Genomic DNA, 21595 nt, shown 5'->3' with positions numbered 1-21595 from the left:
GTATTATTCTCTGGTTTTGTTCGGCGCTACTGTCCACTGATGCTGTTCAGTCAGTGGTGTTGCTTTCTGGTGCTGTTGTTCATTGCTGTTTGCTGGTTTTGCTTGGTGTCATTGTTCATCGAACTTCATGGGTGCTGTCCAGTGGTGTTTTAAGTACAGTTTGTCAGTGGTGGTGTTTACTACTGGTGCTGTCCAGTGGTTTTGCTCAATGCTGTTGTTCACTGCTGCGTTTTCAGATGTTAGCCAGAGTTGTTGTTTGCTAGAGCTGCATGTTCAGTACCGCTCACTGGTTTCATTCGCTGCTGTTGTTTGCTGGTGTGTGTCCCAGCACCACGAAGCCCCCGTTCCCCCTCCCGCATCCGCCCACGCGCGCACACACACGGACACACACACACACACACACACACAGCCCGAAGCCGCGGGCTTGTCCCGGCGAATTGGAGCCTAGCTCGGCAGCGCAGGGCACAGGGCTGGAGGGGGAGGGGACACACCGCGGATGGGACACCAGTCCTCCGCAAGCCACCCAAACTGCAGGACTCAACCCTGACCCGCCATAGTAGAGCAGGCACAGACGAAATCTGCCGCGCCCCCCAACCCCCCCAACCCCCCCACGCAGCCACAGGTTGCTGTCATTCACTGGGCTACTTCATTAGCGCCCGCGTGCTGCAGTATCCGTGCGCCGCTTCACGGGTGGGTGCTGGAGCGCGGTGAAGGCTGCGTGGAGAATCGACCGTTTGATGCGCTGTCGGGGACGTGTGCAGACAAGGGCTTGGCTCTGTTTGCGCTGCGGATCCAGCGGCGTGCTCGCGTCCAGGTGCTGGAGGGAAACAGGACACGCAGCACTTGGCACTCAGGTGTGAACGCGACGGCTGTCTTTATCTTAGGGCGAGAGCGCGCGGTCATGAGCGACTCTTCGGCCCCCGAGCAGAGTCCAGTGCCGGACCGCTCTGCCGCGGACCCGGTCCGGAACGGGCAGTGTGCCCAACAGGAGCAGAACCCACCCGGGACAGGCGACCAGGGAGACCAGTTCACCATGAACCTGGAGCAGGAGATGAAGATCTGCGACAGCGTGGAAGGACAAGGTAATTTCTGTAAATCTGCAGAAAACGTTTAGATTTTTCAAGGTACGGATGCAGTTTTGAAACGGCGTTACTTAGTCGCATGTATGCGTGTGATAATATTATTTAGCGCGTAAGAGATTTGTGAACAGTCTAACTGATAAGAGTACTTATCTTCACACATATCAGATGCGCTACTGCTCATAATAAAGGAGAATTTATAGCGCACAGCACACTACATGGAGCAGAACAGTCCCTTCTAGTAGTTCTAGCTTGCAGGAATAACGGCAATCAGTTGTCTGACAAAACTGGGGACTGGCCATAGTTGACATGACATGTATGTATGTACAATGGAAGTGGTGTTTTTTGTGGCACCCATGTGGTTTTCGCCGACCACCTTGTGCTGCCTGCAGCTGACTGGCTCCCGAAGGACCATCGGGTGCACTCTCCGCTGCCACTCCACGCTATCCCAGCTCCGTTGTCTGGGAGTAAGCATCTTTCTTGTGCCCCTGGCCGTCTCGCCGCACCTCTTACCACTCGGTTACCTTTAGGTGGAGGACCTGGGCAAGCTGCCCTGCTTGCTGTTCTCACCTCTGCTGCCTCGCCGCACGCCGAGTCCACCGCAGCCCTTGTAAAACTGGCTGCTTCGTTTTGTGCAGCCCTCCTGCTTTTGCGGGCTTTGCTCCGCCGCACCTCCCTTTTAGAAAGCTCGGGCAGGCTGGGCGCTTTTTCCCCAAAAGCGTTGAAATCTTTATCTGCGGGCGAATTCATGTTGGCTGGTTTGCTCACCTCCGCCACGGAGCCCTGCCTGTCTACAGACGAGGCACGCTGCTCCGCATCGTCCAGCACGTCGTCTGACCTCCTCGGGAAAGCGTCGCTCTCTGTGGGGCGACTTTCCTCAGCACCCGTGGTCCATGGCAATTCGCTGCCTGCTTCTGCGTTTTCCCAGGGCGCTGGGAGACCCCACTCAACCTGCTCGCCCCTCTCCAGCAGTTCCTCACAGCTCTTCTCAGCCATCTTCGTCACAACATGCGCTTCCCTGGGGTCCCCCTGGACACTCATGCTCTCCACCAACTTCTCTGCCTCAACCTCCACTGTCGCAGGCTCTTCTTTTGCCGGACACAGTTCCGTCATCCCATTCTCTTCTCTCATGGTGCCATTTTCCCCTTCTCCATCTTTGGTGCTCAACTGTTTCCTGATCCAGCCTCTCATCATCCTGCCCCATCCCACTCTGACACCAATGTGGCGCGCAGCACCATGGGTTTGGCGGGGGCAAAGAAAAAGCAGTGTTCATTTCAAACATTTTAATTGAACACTGACACACAGGGAAATAATGCTCTTGGTCCGAGGACCCCGTTTCCTCCAGGACCTGTGCTTCTAGCCAGCCTTCCCAGCCTACTTAGCGCCCTCTGACTCTCTCTGAGATACTGGCAGACATGGTCACCCTGTCATTTCCCCCAGAAGTGCCCCCAGTGGTTGTACACTCTAATTTACAATTTACCCATAATACAACTATGTACAAGAAGCAAATCTTCGTGCCCAAAAATGCAGTAAAGAGGGTCGTTACAATATTGTTCGTATTGGCTTTATCGGTCGTGTTTTTTTCATACGTACAAATGTTTTTATTTGTTTACTTATGTGTATATGTGTATGCTTGTATGTATATATGAGTGTATGTATCTTCTGAATTTATTTTATCTGAATTAATTCTTAAGAAACGGATTTACTTGAAATTTTCAGTCTGCTCAGGAGTGTGGGTGTGCTCACAGCATGAATTATAGTTCAGTCACAACACCTAGAAATATTTTAAACAGCCATTATTTTAAAGAATTTGATAGAGGACTCTCATTGATTGTCATATTGCTCGTTATGATATTGCTTCCATAACCAGAATCTACCTGGTTTGCTGGACATGTGCCCAGGGGTATTGTGGTTAGAACTGCCACCCTAACTTGTTTGACAAAAACATAAAAAATATATACACACTCACACACAGATTGTCTGAAACTGATTGTCTCAAGCGGGGTTGTGGCAAGCCGGAGCCGAACCCGGCAACACTGGGCGCAAAGCTGGAGAGGGAGGGGACACACCCAAGATGAGATGCCATTCTGTCACAAGGCACCCCAAGTGGGACTTGAACCAATAAAAAACAAATATATAACATATATAACTTTAGAGAAAAACATTAGATAAATGAATAAATGCAGATGATTCTCAGTAAAAAAGAAGTCCATCCTGCACATCAAACCACTATTGTCCTACATTAGGATCTGCAAGCAGCTTGAATTGTTGACGACATGAAGTTGTTATTTTGCTAAATTGTATCTAATTGTTTAAAAACGTTTGAAAAAAAAGCTGAAGGTGAATAAACACCACTGACCTAAAAGTCTGAGAAAGTGTCATTATGTTATAGGGAGGTGAAAAGATATTTTTGATGGAATTGGCTGAGGTTTAGCAAGGTTAATAAAAAAGCCTGGCTTCACCTATGTGTGAGCACATGTAAAAAATCTAATGAACACACAAAAATTCTTGACATTCACCTATGGTTGTGAGTTGTATTCCAAGCTGCATTAATCTCAGAAAGATTGAAGAAGTGAAAGAGTAGTCCACGAGAGTACCAGCCCTGGGAGATTATGAGGTTTGGAAAGAGGCAGTCCTGCTGTGCTTGTCCTCCAGTCTTGATAAGCAGATGTGTGGGAAAGTACAGGGAAAGCTTGTTAACTTGTTAATAAAGATGTTAGCTGGTCCTGCACTGACCACCTTGGCCACACAGATGTTTTCAGTTCCCAGATTGTCGTGGCTATTCTTGCCACTCTAGGGCAGGTAAATTTTCCATGGCTAGTGGTTTGACATTTTTAGTTCTCCTGTGGAAGTGCTTTGGAACTATATCTTTAATCAAGACTTCTAACGGGCATTTGGAAGACTTCACTGAAGACTACAAGAGACTCAAACTTAAAATTAGCACAGTGCTTTGGATCTGGATGTGCTTATTCAAAATAACATGTTGCACCTTATTGCTGGGTAACACTGACATTTCTATTAATTTTTTCTGTGATTCATGTGATGACAAGCAAAGCTTTACATATGATATAATCATTCAGTGGAAACTCAAAATTCCAACATGAAGAAAACCCTGGAGAATGCTGATAGCATAAATTATCCAGTAAATTATCTCCTTGAACCTATGTTTTACAAAGACAAAATGTAATATATACTTTTTAATAAACACTATAGATACATTTTGACTTATCTAATGCTATACACAGCTCAGTTCATATGACATCTTATAACTGCAGTATGAGCTTTTGCTGGTAATATTATTACATGAATGACATTACATACCGCCAGTTTTGTAATTCTCCAGATGGATTCAAAAAGACACTGGGACAAGTCTTCAGCAAGCTTGAATGCTGCACAAATTTGAACAATGAGCACTACTGGGAAATTAATTGATGGTACATTTAACCATACAAATGAGATGGAAGGATATCAAGTCTCAGTTTTACACCTTGAATTTGCATTAACTACTGCATAGACCTTTTAAATCTCTGTATCACCTTTTTCTAATATGTCCATGAATTTTGTACATGTCTCCTGGATGGACAGTGGAGACATTCTCTGACGGCCAATCTCTGAAATTTATTCTCTTATTGGCCATTTCCCATGCAGAGAGTGATAATCTCTGTCACCTCAGAGAATATCGAGTGGATGACTAAGTAGCCCAGTGCACCAGGGTTCTGCAGCAAAAAGTATTAATCTGCGTCTCTACAGGTGAGGACACCTTAGTAGTATTTTTGACTATTCACTCAACACTGTTTGCTGCATTAAGCCACGCATAATAACTAATGAAAATTCTTATAGTAATTGTTAGCTTACATGTACTTACTTACTTATGCCTACTACCCCTCTTGGGGCATAGGCCATCAACAAGGGCTCTCCAGGCATCTCTGTCCTGGGCCAGTTTTTCCAGTTTTCCCCAGGTGTGGCCCATCCTCTTGGCTTCTGCATCCAGGTGGCGTCGCCATGTGTTTTTTGGCCGGCCTCGCTTCCTCTTGCCTTGGGGGTTCCACGTGAGGGCTCTTCTTGTAGTGTTTGAAGCTGGCTTTCGCAGAGTATGGACGATCCATCGCCAGCATCTTTGCAGGATATCATCTTCTACTGGTTGTTGTCCTGATCTCTGCCATAGCTCTTGATTGCTGATGATCATGGGCCAGTGGATCCTGAGAATCTGCCGCAAACAGCTGTTGATGAATGTCTGTATCTTTTTTGTGGTGGTGACGGTGGTCCTCCAGGTCTCTGCTCCGTAAAGTAGGACTGACTTTACGTTGGAGTTGAAAATTTGGGTCTTGGTCTTAACTGTCAGAACTCTGGACCCCCACACGTTCTTCAGTTGCAGGAAAGCTGCCCTTGCCTTGCCTATTCTGACTCTGACGTCGACATCTGTCCCACCATGCTTGTCGATTATGCTGCCTAGGTCGGAGAAGCTGTCCACCTCTTCTAACGCTTCACCGTCAAGTGTGATTGGAGAGTCCTTGCCTGCATTGACCCTCAGTATCTTGCTCTTCCCTCTGTGGATGATGAGACCAACTCGTGCTGAGTTCTCTGCCACAGTGCTGGTCTTCTCCTGCATTTGTTGGTGGGTATGTGAGAGAAGGGCGAGGTCATCTGCAAAATCCAAGTCATCCAACTGTTCCCAAGGTGTCCATCGGATCCCAAGTCGCTTCTCGGCTGTGGAGGTCTTCATCACCCAATCAATCACAAGCAGGAACAAAAATGGTGGCAGGAGATATCCTTGTCTAACTCCTGTTCGCACCTGGAAAGCGCTAGTGAGCTGCTGACCATGCACCACCCTGCAGGTCATCCCGTCGTAGGAGTTCCTGATGATGTTGGTAAACTTCTCTGGTATTCCGTAATGTCTCATCAGCTTCCACTTGGTGTCTCTGTCTACACTGTCAAAGGCTTTCTCATAGTCAATGAAGTTTATGTAGAGTGGTGAGTTCCATTCTATTGACTGCTCCAATATAATACGCAGCGTGGCTATTTGATCTGTGCAGGATCGCTCTTTCCGGAATCCTGCCTGCTGGTCTCGAAGCTGTTGGTCAACTGTGTCCTTCATTCTGTTGAGGAGGATCCTATTAAACACCTTGCCTGGAACCGACAAGAGTGTTATGCCTCTATAGTTGGAGCAGCTGCTGAGGTCGCCTTTCTTTGGTAGCTTGATGAGGTATCCCTCCTTCCATTCTGTTAGGACAAGTTCTTCCTCCCAGATTTTCTTGAAAAGGGGGTACAGCATCTCCACTGTGGTTTCAATGTCAGCTTTCAATGCCTCTGCTAGAATGTTGTCAGGTCTAGCTGCCTTGCCAATTTTCAGCAGTTTGATGGCCTTACGGATCTCCTCCCTGGTGGACTCCCTGCAATCGATAGGCAGGTCTACAGCAGCTGGCTGGATGTCTGGTGGGTCCTGAGGGGCTGGTCTATTAAGCAGCTCTTCAAAGTGTTCTACCCATCTTTTCTTCTGTCCCTCATCTCCAGTGATGGTCCTTCCCTCCTTGTCCTTTACAGGCCTTTCTAGTTTGTTGAACTTTCCAGACAGCTTTTTTGTAGTGGTGTATAGATCTTTCATATTCCCTTGTCGAGCTGCTTCTTCAGCCTCAATAGCCAGAGAGTCAAAGTATTTCTTTTTGTCAATCTTGATGCTCCTCTTTGTACTTTTGTTGGCCTCCCTGTATGCTTCCTGTGCTCTGGCTTTCTCAGCCCGTGTACGGCTGTTGTTGAGAGCTATCCTCTTTTCCTTCCTTTCCTGTATCTTCTTCATTGTTTCTACTGAGATCCACTCCTTGTGGCTGTGTTTCCTGGGGCCTAGTACTTCCTGGCATGTTGTTATCATTGCCTCCTTCACTGCCTTCCATTTCACATCAATAGTCTTCTCATCCAGAAGCTCCTGAAGAGCCTGGAACTTGTTGGTGAGGGTTAGTCTGTATGCCTCTAACTTTGTCGCCTCCTTGAGAAGGGCGGTGTTGTATCTCTGGCGCTGGTTTGTCTCTCCTGTCCATGTCTTCTTTAGCTTGAGCCTGAGGCGAGCCACAAGGAGGTGATGGTCTGAGGCAACATCTGCTTCTCGCTTGGCGCGTACGTCCTGCAGGGATCTCCGGAACCTCCTTGTGATGCACACATGGTCTATCTGGTTCTCTGTAGATAGATCCGGTGAAACCCAGGTTGCCTTATAAATCCTTCGATGAGGGAAGATGCTTCCGCCAATGACCAGGTTGCTTGTGGCACATAGGTTGACAAATCTTTCTCCATTGTCATTCATCTCACCTAGTCCTTGCTGCCCCATAATCTCCTCATAGCCCCTGTTGTCGCTACCAATCTTGGCATTGAGGTCTCCCATGACAATGGTGACGTCTCTTCCTGGCAAACTCTGGATGATGGTCTGCAGTCTGTCGTAGAATTCCTCCTCCTGCTCTTTATCGCTGTCATTGGTTGGGGTGTAGCACTGCACCACATTCGTGTTAATCCTCATCTTAGTTCTAAAGGTTGCTGTGATGATGCGTGGTCCATGGGCCTCCCATCCGGTGAGAGCTCTCTGGGCTGTCTTATTTAACATCAGAGCCACACCTTGGGTGTGGGGGGGCGTTCTCTTCCTCGTGTCCTGAAAACAGCAGCATTTCTCCCGATGATAGCCTCTTCTGGCCTGAGCCAGTCCACCGTGACTCGCTGATTCCGAAGATGGCAAGTCTGTAGGCCCTCATTTCTGCGGCCACCTGTGCCGCCTTTCCAGCTTCGTACATGGTCCTCACATTCCACGTCCCGATGTTAAGGGTGGCCTTGGTTGAAAGGATGGTGATCGGCCGAGCAGCTTCCAGATGCTTCTGGCTTTCACCACTCCGCGTCATAAGACTTCCAGCTGGAAGTCCATCTTCGCCCAAGGCCAAGATGTCTGAGATGTCTTGAGGACTTGTTGGCGTTTCTGTAGCGGTGTGGGTTTTTTACGGGATGGGGTCGCTAGCCCCATGCCCAACCCTCCTCCTTTATCCGGGCTTGGGACCGGCAGGGGACCCCGAAGGAATTCCTCGGCGGAGTTAGCTTACATGTACAGTGACAGTTAAAAACTGTAATGTCTCAGTTGTATTGTCAAGATGATCCAAGCCAGGGAACAGTCATAGCTGTAGAAAGACCTCTTTGTGATATGAATGTAAGTGGTGAAAACCAAATTAGGAAATGTACCACATGGTTTTATGATAACGATAAACATAATTAAACTTTGATATAATGGTATGTAGGGGGCGTGGTGGCACAGTGGCGCAGTGGGTTGGACCGAATCCTCCTCTCTGGTGGATCTGGGGTTCGAGTCCCTCTTGGGGTGCCTTGCGGCGGACTGGCGTCCCGTCCTGGGTGTGTCCCCTCCCCCTCCGGCCTTATACCCTGAGTTGCCGGGTAGGCTCTGGTTCCCCGCGACCCCGTATGGAACAAGCGGTTCAGACAATGTGTGTATAATGGTATGTGCAATATTTTTTTTAAGATGCATATAGTACATATAGTAGTGTGTGCACAGAAGACATAGGCTTAATTGGATCCATCCATCTATCCATTTTCCAGACCACTTCTCCAGCTAGGGATGGGGTGACAATAGGGAGAGCAGAGAAGCCCAGACGTCGCTGTCCCTCCCAACAACTCAGCCTGGGGGATCCCCAGCCACTCCCAGGCCAACTGGGAGATATAATCTCTCCAGCAGTTCCTGGGCCGACCTCGGGGCCTGGTTCCAATTGGCCGTGCCTGGTATACCTCCAAAGGGAGGTGCCTTGGGGGCATCCTTACCAGATGCCCGAACCATCTCAACTGGCTCCTCTCAATACGGAGGAGTAGTGGCTTTACTATGAGTTCCTCTTGGATAGCAGAATTCCTCACCCTCTCATGGAAAGTGAGTCCCACCACCCTGCAGGGAAAAGTCATTTCAGCCGCTTGTATCCGTGATCTTATTGTTTTGGTCATTACCCAGAGTTCGTGACCATAAGTAAGGGTAGGGGCGTAGACCGACCGGTAAATAGAGCACTTTAGCTTATGGCTCAGCTCCCCCTTCACCACTACAGTCCGATATAGCGGCCGCATTACTGCTGCTGCTGCTCCCAGCCTGCAGCCGATCTCACACTCCCTTCTCCCCTCACTCGTAAACAAGACCCCAAGATACTTAAACTCTTCCACCTGGGGCAAATTTTCTTTGCTTACCTAAAGGGGGCATGCCATCATTTTCTGTGAGAGAACCATGGACTCAGACTTGGAGGTGCTGATCCTCATACCAACTGCTTCACACTCAGCTGCACGCCATTCTAGTGCGTGCTGGAGGCATCCATGTGACAGTGCCAAAAGGGCAACATCATCCGCAAAAAGCATGGACATCACCTTCCGGCCCCAACATAGAGTGCCCTCCTGACCTCGGCTGCGCCTTGATGTCCTGTCCACGAAAACCACAAACAGGAGTGAGGACAAGGCACAGCCTTGGTGGAGTCCAACGCCCACATTGAACAGGCTTGACTTAATGCCGAGTATGCGGACACAGCTCTCGTTTCGTGTGTACAGAGACCGAATGGCTCGCAGTAGTGGCCCTGGCACCCCATATTCCCAAAGCTCCTCCCACAGTTTCTCTGAGAACACGGTTGTAGGCCATCTCCAAGTCCCCAAAACACATGTAGACTGCATTCGTGAACTCCCATGGCCCTTCAATTATCTGTGAAAGGGTGAGAAGCTGGTTCACTGTTCCACAGCCAGGATGGAATCTGCATTGTTCCTCTTCAATCTGAGGTTCAACTATCGGCCAGGGCCTCCTTTCCCAGTACCCTCGCATAGACTTTCCCAGGAAGGCTGAGAAGTGTGATACCCTGGTAGTTGGCACACACTCTCCGGTCCCCTTTCTTAAAGACAGGGACCACCACCCAAGTTTGCCAATCCAAAAGCACTGTCCCCGAGGTCCATGTAACATTGCAGAGGCATGTCAGTCATGACAGTCGCATGACATCCAGGGCCTTAAGCAGTTCGGGCGAATCTCATTCATCTCTGGTGGTTTGCCGTTATAGAGCTTTCCAAGTACCTCAGTGACTTGCACCAGGGTGATGCACTCTGATACCCTGGAAGCCTCTGGCCCTGACTCCTGTAAGGGCAGCATTTCTCTCTGGTTTAGGAGTACCTCAAAGTGCTCCTTCCACCTCCCGATAATGTCTTCATTGGAGGTCAGAGTCTCTCCACCTTTGCTGAGCATAGCTTGAGCGAAGCTCCTCTGACCCCTCCTGAACCGCTGGATGGTTCTCCAGAACCTCTTTGAGGCTGACCAAAAGTCACTTTCCACGGCCTCTCCAAACTCTTCCCATTTTTTCGGATTTTGCTTCTGCAACCGCAATCGTTGCCACCTTTTTTGCCTGCCAGTACCTATCTTCTGATTCAGGAATCCTCAGCGCTAACCAGGCCCTAAAGGCCTCCTTCTTCAGCTTGACGGCTTCCTTCACCACCAGTGTCCATCAGCGAGTTCTTGGGTTGCCGCCGTGACTGGCACCCACAAGCTTTTGGCCACAGTTGTGCCTAGCTGCTTACACAATGGAGGTTTTGAACAGGGTCTATTCAGACTCCATGTCCCCTACTGCCTCCGGGACCTGAAAGAAGTTCTCATGGAGATGGGAGTTAAAATCATTCCGGACAGGGTCCTCCGACAGTTGTTCCCAGCACACCCTCACTATACGCTTGGGTCTACTGGGTCTGTCTATCAGTTTTCCCTGCCATCTGATCCAACTCACCACCAGATGGTGATTGGTTGATAACTCAGCACCTTTCTTCACCCAAGTGTCCAAAACATGTGGCCTCAAGTCAGACAAAATGACTACAAAGTCAGTCATTGACCTTTGGCCTAAGGAGCTCTGGTACCAAGTACAAACCATGAGTAGCACAGAAGTCCAGTAACATTTCACAATTCGGGTTTAGTTCGGGAAAGCTGTTCTTCCCAATCACTCCCCTCCCGATTTCCCATTCATTGTTAACGTGAGCATTGAAGTCCCCCAGCAGGACTATGGAGGCTGTAGATGGGGCCCTGTCCAGAATCCAATCCACTCTCTCCAAGGTTGAATACTCTGAACTGCTGTTTGTTGCAGAAGTTTTCCTCTCTGCGTTACATTGAGGTGACCCTCTAGTCCACCGGGACAAATTCCAACTGTATGGCAGCCAGCCGGGGGCTTACCACACCCGCCTGGTGCCTCTCACCCTGTGCAACTCCTGAGTAGGAGAGAGAGGAGAGGAGTTTGGTTCCAGAGCTGACACTGTTTGTGGAGGTGAGCCCAGCTATATCAAGTTGGTATCAATCTACCTCCTGCACCAGTTCCAGCTCCTTTTCCCCCAGTGGGGTGACATTCCACATTCCAAGAGCCAGTTTCTGCTGCAAGGGTCCGCTACATCATGCGCCACGCTGCCCCCTCATGGTGCCTGAAAGACATTGCCAACCCCAGTGTTGAACCTTGCAGGTGGTGGGACCACATGGCCTTCCCACGTTAACTTTTTGGGCTGAGCCCGGCTGGATTACGTGGACTGCCCAGCCACCAGGTGCTCGCCCAGGTACACTACCCCCAAGCCTAGCTCCGGGGGTAGATCCTGGTGACCTTATTCCGGGCAGGGTACACGTTTTACTCTTAATCTCTTTCGTTAATTGGATTCCAAAACATTTAATTGATTTAGTTTAATGCAATTTTACATTTTCTTACCGTATATAAATTATCATTGCTGGCCCCCTTAAGTAGTATATAGCTTAAAAACCGTACTTCTTCAGAATATGTTTTTTTAAGACTGAAAAAGGCAATGCAGTGACCAGTCAAGTATAAAAGCTGTTAAAAGGCAAAATACAGTAGATAACATATGCTGCAATCTCATCCCTTTTTCGTTTCACCTTAGAAGAAAATGTAGAAAAAAATTGTGTGTGCAGATAAAATAATAGCTTTGCTATTCTAATACCTCAGGAAGCTGTATCACTGAGTGTTGATAGATAGATAGATAGATAGATAGATAGATAGATAGATAGATAGATAACTTTGCAAATAGACAGTGTGCACATAAATAAAAAGCAGCTTTGACAGCTGAACTAGACCAGTTCACTGCTGAGAAAGTCTCCAGAGAGTGCTCTGAGCTGCTCAGTCTGAACTGTTGAGATTGTGGCGAGGATAGAATCATGTCACCATGGTGCTAACAACCACAGTGGCATGGGACAATCTGAAGGCCACACAACATGAGTACATACTGACTGCAATCATCACAACATCCAGGCTGTAGAACTGCTTCCCAGCCATGACATTTCAGGCATTACACCACCTGCTGTTTACAGGCACTGGAAATGCATCACCTCTCCTTTAACCATAGTGCCTGTCATCTGGGAGGTGTGGTGGTGCAGTGGGTTTGACCAGGTTTTGCTCTCGGGTGGGTGTGGGGTTCAAGTCCTGCTTGGGGTGCCTTGTGACAGCCTGGTGTGTCCTTTCCCCTACCAGCCTTACACCCTGTGCTGGTGGGTTAGGCTCCAGCTCACTGTGACCCCACATGGGACAAGCAGATTCAGACAATGTGTGTGTGTGTGTGCTTGTGATCTCCATAAGCTTGCACAGTTCAAAACCATTCACTTTCACTCTTTTGCTGCCCTGGCATCCCTGCAGAAGCCTATACAGAACACCAAATCTCTGCTGGGAATACAAAGACAGCCTTTTCTTGGCCAGTGGCTCACCTGTGTGCACATGAAATTCCCTCTGTCATGACAACCTCTGCCCTCAGTGGGATAAGGTATCCAGAGAAGCAACAACAGAATCAGAGAAAAACCTCATAGTCATCCCACATTTGCTGTGAGAAACAGAATTTAAAAAAAAGAAAAAACATAGTCTGCCTGTGTAATCCTACAGCAACACAAAATCCTGCTGGTGCAGCTGCATTAACCGCACTGAAAAACACACACACACATTTTCAGAACCGCTTGTCCCATACGGGGTCACGGGGAACCGGAGCCTACCCGGCAACACAGGGCATAAGGCCGGAGGGGGAGGGGACACACCCAGGACAGGACACCAGTCTGTCACAAGGCACCCCAAACAGGACTTGAACCCCAGACCCACTGGAAAGCAGGACTGCAGTCCAACCCACTGTGCCACCACATCCCCCGTCACTGAAAAACATGAAAAATAAAATGCAAAAGAGATAAAAAAACAAAATAAAACTGATTAAGAAAAAAACAGGAATACAAAGAGCAATGTGTAAGCAGGCACAGGACACAACAAGAAAACTACTGAGGAAAGTTAAAGGTTGAAGGAAATCAACACTAAAGAAAACAAAAAACTGAAAAAATATGGTGTGCTGTATCTTGAGGCAACTGGGTCACGTAATACCATACAAATATAACAATGCTCTACCCAAATATGTGCAGAAGACCATATGCTATTTCTAAAGGAAATATTCCAGCTTCCTCTCATATACTGAAACATCAATGATCAGATTGTAACCAAAACAGCCACCTGTCCAGGTATGTCCCTGAAGAATATAATGGACGAAATGTGCTCTCATACATGTAGAAGAGGAAGAAAACCTTTCAGAGAGCAGCTTCTAAAGAACACTCCTGATTTGAAACTGTGCTGTTGGTCTTTGCAATACTTGGTTGTTGACGTGTATTTGTTACTTGTTAGGCAAAGAGGATTGGAGCTTGTGGAGAATTAGAAAGAAAATGGCATGTAGATCAGTTTGTACACACCCCAGCTGTTTAAATGTTTTTTTTTTTCTACCATTGTCCTGTCTGTGCACTCATATGTCACCATTTTATTGCTTTTGTGTTAAACACTACTATTAAAACAAGTCTTCTCATAGCATTTCTTTTCAAGTTACATTATTGAAAAACATGAATATAACAGTACATTGAAAAGTCAAATAAAATCAGTTCTGCATCAGAGCGTGAGTTCAGAGTGTCAAGGCAGTGGGTGTTGAATTGACTGTGAGGGCAGAAGTAAAAATTCTTCACAGTATGGTCGGAATTAAGGTCCACCTTGCATCTTGTAGCTTTTTACAATGATTAGCATCTCTTGTTTTTATTCCTATGGCCATCCTACAAAAAAACCTTCCTCAAGATAAAATCGTTGCCTTTCTCTGCACTACCCAGCAACTGAGCAACGTAAAGACTCCCTGTGGAGTGGAGGTGGGCCTGACCCCTCCTTCTGTTCATCTCCAATCAGTATCTTCCAATGAGAATTTGAAGCTCTCCAGATCAGCCCAGTGAAGTACAGTAATCTTTTATTACCCTCAGTTCACTTTGTATTAGAATATAAAAAATTATGCAGTCAGGTGTGAATTAAAAATGTGACGATGAGAATAAGAAAATAGTCAAGCAGAGATTTCCCTGCTACACTGTTTTAGATCAGTGCAAGGTGCTTAAGTGTCTTCTATTCCCGATTTAGTTGAAAACTCCTGATTCCTCCCGTTTAAGTTAGGAATAATGCAGGCTAAGTATTTCCCTCTCCCACTTAGGAACAAAGACCTGCTTTTTATATTTTTACTTTAACATTTATTCATTTAGCTGATACTTTTCTACAAAGAAACTTACAATGTTTCTTATACTTATCTACCTATTTATACAGCTGGCTAATTTTATTGGCACAATATAGGGTGACTATGTTGCTTAAAGGTAATATAGATAGTAATGATTTGAACCTAGGGGATGCAGTGGTGCAGTGTGTTGAACCAGTTCCTGTTCTCCGGTCGGTCTGGGGTTTGAGCCCTGCTTAGGGTGCCTTGCGATGGACTGGTGTCCTGTCCTGGGTGTGTCCCCTCCCCCTCTGGCCTTACGCCCTGTGTTGCTGGGTAGGCTGTAGTTCCCCGTGACCCTGTATGGGACAAGCAGTTCAGAAAGTGTGTGTGTGTGTGATTTGAACCTATGACCTTTGGTTCAAAAGGCCCACCTTTAACCACTACAAAACCAGCTGCTGTGCAAACAGAAGTGACTTACTGGAGAAGTTTTTGGTGTTTCACAATTTTTGGGGGAGTATATATTGTTTTTTTTTTTTAAAACAAAGCAACCCAATGATCTATGTGTCATTTGCCAGCATAGTGGTTACTTCTCAGGGCAGGTGTGCCAGTGGAGGTGGGTTGGGGAAACTGAAGTTTTTGGAGATATGCCACCTCAACAATTTCTTTTGGCAAGGACAACTCTAAAAAACCTTGAGAATCTCTCAAGTAACAACCACTGCAGTTACTGAATACTTAATAACTATAGTTTTGTACAGATGCAGCAAATGAGAAGTAGTATAGAAAATGAAGACAAGATTATTGCATAAATTACTTAAATAGTGGGGGACATGGTGATGCAGCGGGTTTGGCCTAGGGCCTGCTCTGGGGTGGGCCTGGGTTCAAGTCCTGCTTGGGGCGCCTTGCGGTGGACTGGCGTCCTGTCCGGGCTGTTCCCCCTCCCCCCAGCCTTGCACACTGTGTTGCCAGGTTAGGATCCAGTTTGCCACAACCCCACTTGGGGCAAGTGGTCGTCGACATTGTGTGTGTATACTTAAATAGTCAGCACATATCACAGGGAAGGCCTTCATGGTTTCATGTAACCATGTCCACTAAACATGGGCATTGTAGTTGAATACTAACAAATGAAAGAAAAAATCAATATGTGTAAAGACAGATGGTTGAGTGCTTTGATTCAGTGGGGCTGTTTGTATATGTCCGCCCTGGGTGTGTCCCCTCCCCCTCCAGCCTTATGCCCTGTATTGCCAAGTTAGGCTCCGGTTCGCCGTGACCCCACTCTGGATAAGCGGTTTCAGTCAGTGTGTGTGTGTGTTTTTCCATATGTTGCCATCCATCCATTCTGTTTCAATAACTGCTTGTCCTGAGCAGGGTCGCAGTGCATATATTGTCATGCAGCAAATAAAACGTAAAAAACCTATTACTTAAACCTGTGCGTTCGGATTGAGTACTGGTGCAGTATTGTGAGACACTTCCTGTGGTTCCCATGGCTCCTGTATGATACCTGCTGGCTTTCTTGACTTGCTGCTCCACTGTTTTTTGTCAGGCTTGTTGGAAAGCAGCATGCGGCTGAAGCCCCATGAAGCACAGAGCTACCGTAAGAAGGCCTTGTGGGCATCCTGGGCCTCCATCGCGGTGACGCTCATACTGGCTGTGGCTGCATTCAGTAAGTATCTGCCTGTGGAGTGCTGACTGATGCTAGGAAACCACTATCATTAGGATGCAGTGAGCATCACACATGGTGCTCACTCAGAGCTATGATCAAGGCATTGCCACATTCTGCAACTCTGCAAAACACATGAATCACTACTTTTTTTCCAGTATCATACAGTGAAGGAGTTTAAATTGCAATTTATTAGAAAGTTGTCAACAAAAATATTATTTTTTTTTTGTTACTTAGCTAACACTTTTGCTCAAAGCAAGTTTTAAGTTTTACTCCACAGTAAGTGTGGATACTGGTGTAACTCAGGTTAAGTACCTCATTCAGAGGTAATACACCTGAACCCCCCAGGAAACAGAAGTAGCCACTTTCAGATTGTAAATGCTGGCTTTTAAGCATGAATTCCTATTACTGGCCAACAGTAAGATCAGAGTGGGACCCAATCAAGGGAGCTGTGACATCATCAGTGCAATTTAATTTCTCGTTTTTTCACTTTACCTACGTTTATATTTTTGGTAGGGGAAAAAGAAGATCAATGACTTGAAAACAGAATATGTATTCATGGTATTGTTATTTACTGACAGAACAGCTAATGGAAGTCAAACCTCTAATATGAAGAAAAATATTTATTAATTTATTTGTTTGTGGTGGCGCAGTGGGTTGGACTGGGTCCTGTCCTCCAGTGGGTCTGGGGTTTGAGTCCCGCTTGGGGTGCCTTGCGACAGACTGGCGTCCTGTCCTGGGTGTGTCCCCTCCCCCTCCGGCCTTACTCCCTGTGTTGCCGGGTAGGCTCCGGTTCCCTGCAACCCCATATGCGGTTCAGAAAATGTGTGTGTGTGTGTATTTGTTTGTTTATTTCAATATCAAAGCCATTGTTTAAGACTTGGCATTGTGCTGAAAAGTGTATATGACTTTTCTCTTTTCTAGACTCTAAGGAGAAACTACACATTATACACTTGTATCACAGAGCAATAGCATTTTAAAATTAAGAGTATTATACATATTGCTTCTTTGATTAGGTAAGGACAGTGCACTGTCATACAGAAGGGGCTGGAGACTGGAGGTAAGGTGACGGACCCAAGTGTGGGTTGGGTTTATTTCGGGACGGGTTTTCTAGGATAGACGAAAAGAGTGGTCAGGGATAGGCGAGGGTTGTACAAGGCTCAGACGTTGATACACCGGTGAAGCAAGACTCAGACTAGTCAGATGAACAGGCGAGAGTAAGAAGCCAGGAGATCAGAACAAGGCAAGGAATAACGGTGATTCTGCGCAATCCACACAAGGAGGCGTTTGCAAGAATCCGTGGTGTTGTGCGGTGACGGAGCTCCCTTTATACCAGGTCTCATCAGTTAGCTGCAGGTGTTGCCGCTCCTTGTTTCCAGGGGCGTGACAGTGCACACTCTATGTATGTAAGAAGAAATCATATTGGCTCAGTATGAACTTAATTTAAGGGGTGCGGTGGCGCAGTGGGTTGGACCGCGGTCCTGCTCTCCAGTGGGTCTGGGGTTCGAGTCCCGCTTGGGGTGCCTTGCGGCGGACTGGCGTCCCGTCCTGGGTGTGTCCCCTCCCCCTCTGGCCTTACGCCCTGTGTTACCGGGTAGGCTCCGGTTCCCCGTGACCCCGTAAGGGACAAGCGGTTCTGAAAATGTGTGTGTGTGTGTGTGTGTGTGAACTTAATTTATACTAGAAAATTTAAATTTTTCATAAATTTTCACATAGGAGAAAAATAAGACTAGTAAGTTGTTGAGCCTTAAAACATGCCAATTCCTATGTGATTTAAATTCATCTTTGAAAAACAATTAAATATATAATTGCTTTATATTACTTTATTTTGCTAGTTTCTTTTCCCATGGCAACTGACTTTTTCCAGATTTCTTTTCAGCTTTTGTCATTTGTACCATTTAGTTATTTCATTGGGCCTTCATAACACAATTTTTTTTCTGCATAGCAGAGAAGTGCTGGTCCAAATGCTTATTCTCGCTATAGCTGCAGTGGTGTCATTGTTTTTTTTTAACCATTACTGGGCTTCTGCTTACTGGAATTGAGAAAGAGACCCGTGAAGATAACTCAAAAATACAGAGGTAGAGCAGCTTTTATATACATATCAGGTTGTCATTTTGCCATGTCAGTTTGCAATCTGGTCTTTCCTCTGTGTTTGGTAAATATTCCCTGATTACTGGAGGCTGATAACATACATAAACTTGAAAGCAGCAAAGAATAGTTGCCTCAAAGTTTCTGCATTTTGTGGGTAACATGACAGCCATTTGCAACAAAATGGGCACATCAAAAATTTGTACAGCAGTGAGCATGTCCCTTGTTGATCACCCACCCTCTAATTTGACCATTGAACACTTTCAGGCTGTTCTACTTGTTAAAAGCTTTCTGCTATATTATATGAGAAGTGTATTCTTTTGGCAAGGCAGAGTACAGTAAGTGAACGTGGTACCACTAAGTGGTTAACAGCCCTGTTAGTACCCGTTTTTAACAGGCTATAATTGTCTTTTTTTTGGAAGAAATCTGGATAGTAGTTCTCACAAAAGCATTGGCAGAGAAGCCATGATAAAGTTTTGTGCAAGCATCAGTGCAGAATTTAATTCGCCTTTATAACCCACTTCAAAACCCAACATGCCCTGGGCACCTTTAGCATGGACAACACTTTAACAAGGCTGAACTGCAAAGTTTATTTAAAATTGCCTGAATGGTTGTAATGTCATGATCTGAGAAGGAGATAAGAAATTATGCATGTATGTAGAGGAGGAAGAAAACCTTACATTTTCAGAGAGAAGCTTCCTAATGAACACTCCTGACATGAAACTGTGCTAATGGACTTATTTGCTCATTGATGTGTCTGCTTGTTCTTTGTTAACTAATGAGGATTAGAGTTTGTGAAAAATTGGAAAGACCAAATGACATGCAGTTTACTTCATACACACCCTAGCTGTTTAGCACTGGTTTGTCACCTCTTCTGTATGGTCATCTTTGTCCCAACAGAGTTGTTCATGAATAAAGGCTAACTAAATTGTTGACTGAAAGCAGTGCATGATTCATATTATATTGGATTATACTGCATTAGCAGAAGACTAACTATTATCTGGGAACTGTTAACCATGGAATGCTTCTTGGAAAACAAATAAGGTTTTAAGATGTTAAAATGAACGGGGTGTGTTGGGTTTGGCTGGATCCAGCTCTCTGGTAGATCTGGGGTTTGAGTCCTGCTTGGGGTGCCTTGCGATGGACTGGCATCCCATCCTGGGTGTGTCCTGTCCCCCTCCAACCTTGCGCCCTGTGTTGCTGGGATAGGCTCCGGTTCGCCATGACCCCGCTCAGGACAAACGGTTGTAGACATTGTGTGTGTATGATATTAAAATGTTTGTTGCAATGTTCAGATGTTTCCAGTTTGTCCCCTGTAAATTATGTAATACAGCAGTTATTGTTTCACCTTAACCCATCATTATAATAGTTGCAGTTTGGTAGTATTTTGGTTTTTAATGGTCTAATTAGACTATTTTGTTTCATTTTGGCCATGGTGACCAGGTCGGAGTTCTACTGCTCTGTATTGTAGTAACCAAATAATTCTGAAAGGGTGGGGCAGGGGAAAGATGACTCAATATCTACTTCTAAGTCCCTGCTGCAGTACAATGTTTCACTTCTGTTTTGCTGTCCTGTGCAATAAAGAAAATGCAAAAACTTGTTTTCTGGCTGAGCTCTAGGAACCAGGAAAGATACTGGACCCACTGCGCTTCATGTAGCGAGAGCTGTTAGCTAGCACTCCAGGCAATAGTGACTTTATCCATGTAACCTTGATAAACTTTGTTTTCCATTGCTCCTCAGTGGCACCTATTTGTCCTGTTTGTCTCACCATATTAATTACTTTCTCAGGGAAAGCTCCTTTCGTCTTTTACACAAAGAAAGAACCTGCATTGAACTGGACCCAAGCATACTTGCACATAAAAGGAATTTGACATGTTGGATGTTCCTTCAGATTCCTTCAACATACAGAAAACACAAAAGTAGGAGGGTAACCATACTGTAAAATATTCTAAATTATGATTTAATGCATAATGTACATCCAGTACAAACAGTAGAGTACAGTTACAGGGATGTGTATGAACATTTCTAATATTGGCACAAAGGTGGAAATAGATACAAGAGCAAACATACATAGGTGTAATTGTTAAAACATTAGCAAATATATTGTCTTAGACTATATTACCAGTAGGCGCAGTGGGTTGGACTGGGTCCTGCTCTCTAGTGGGTCTGGGGTTCAAGTCCTACTTGGGGTGCCTTGTGATGGACTGGCATCCCATCCTGGGTGTGTCCCCTCCCCCTCCAACCTTCTGCCCTGTGTTGCTGGGGTAGGCTCTGGCTCCCCGCGACCCCATATGGGACAAGCGGTTTCAGACAATGTGTGTGTGTGTGTTTGTATATTACCACTCCAAATTTGCATTTCAGTGAATTACTTTATAGCTGGATGCTGACAGTGGAATGTTAATGTCCATTAAATTGCTGCTATTCGATTATGATATGTACTTCTGAAGTTATTTAGGAATACCGCTTGAGGGAGAAAAATCTACTATCCGATAACCTGAGTTTTTTTTAACCTTAATTTATATCCAAGGACAAGCAATTAATTTGAGTTTCCACTCCTGTTACTGTTCAGACAAAGTACTAATTGCAAAACTACAGTCTTTTTTTCAGTTTGGGTCGTATTGTTTTGAGAATGCTCCACTTGGCACTTAAAGACCCTCTGCAGTTTGCCTTTATTACTGCCAATTGCTGCTCGCCCTGTGGCACTCTGTGAATATTGTAGTTTGTGTATAAATAGGAGGGACTGCCATGTGTCCATGCATCCTTCAGAAAACAGGAAAAAAACATCCATTTACATTCAGTCATTTGTCTTGCCTCCAGTGACTTTGATTATTTGTTTGTTCCCACACATGGTGTAAACAACCAGAAAATGAAGACAAAAGCTGTCATGTGAAAATGAGCTGTCATCCAGCAGCACACTTTTGTGTGTGTTGTGCAGAATATAGTGAAAAAGAGAGAGATTCCAGTGTGCGTGTGTCATTGACATGTATGCTGGTACTGTACCTAGAACAGCTGCAACTTTTGGACCCAAAGATCACAGGTTCAAATCTCACCTCCAGCTCTAATACACTTAAGCAAGTACTTACCCTGAATTGCTGGAATAAAATTAGGCAGTTCTGTAAATGAGTAAGTACAGGTATCTTAACAATGTAAGTTGCTTTGGAAAAACATCAGCTTAGTGGATAAATGTAAATGTTGTATCGATAAGCTTGGGTTCCTTCCTTTGTTGTAATACATTGAACTAATGAGGACCAATAATAAGATGCTAACTTGTGTT

At 46.0% G+C, this 21595-nt stretch overlaps 1 protein-coding gene across 2 annotated transcripts in view; it reads left to right on the top strand.

Annotated features, from left to right (window-relative positions):
• Positions 1-646: 646 nt before the first annotated feature.
• The window catches only part of LOC108941966 (transmembrane protein 163-like), a 91812-nt gene continuing 70863 nt past the window's right edge, over positions 647-21595 (top strand). For both annotated transcript variants that reach the window (XM_018764930.2, XM_018764929.2), the window contains exons 1-2: positions 647-1082; positions 16117-16236. In XM_018764930.2, coding sequence (XP_018620446.1) covers positions 902-1082; positions 16117-16236 — 301 coding nt within the window. In that variant the 5' untranslated portion in view covers positions 647-901. The remainder of the gene's footprint in view (positions 1083-16116; positions 16237-21595) is intronic.

This window comes from Scleropages formosus, chromosome 21, assembly GCF_900964775.1.
Source record: "Scleropages formosus chromosome 21, fSclFor1.1, whole genome shotgun sequence".
NCBI classification, from domain to species: domain Eukaryota; kingdom Metazoa; phylum Chordata; class Actinopteri; order Osteoglossiformes; family Osteoglossidae; genus Scleropages; species Scleropages formosus.
Note: the sequence above shows the minus strand (reverse complement) of the source record. Positions and strands in the feature narration are given on the sequence as shown.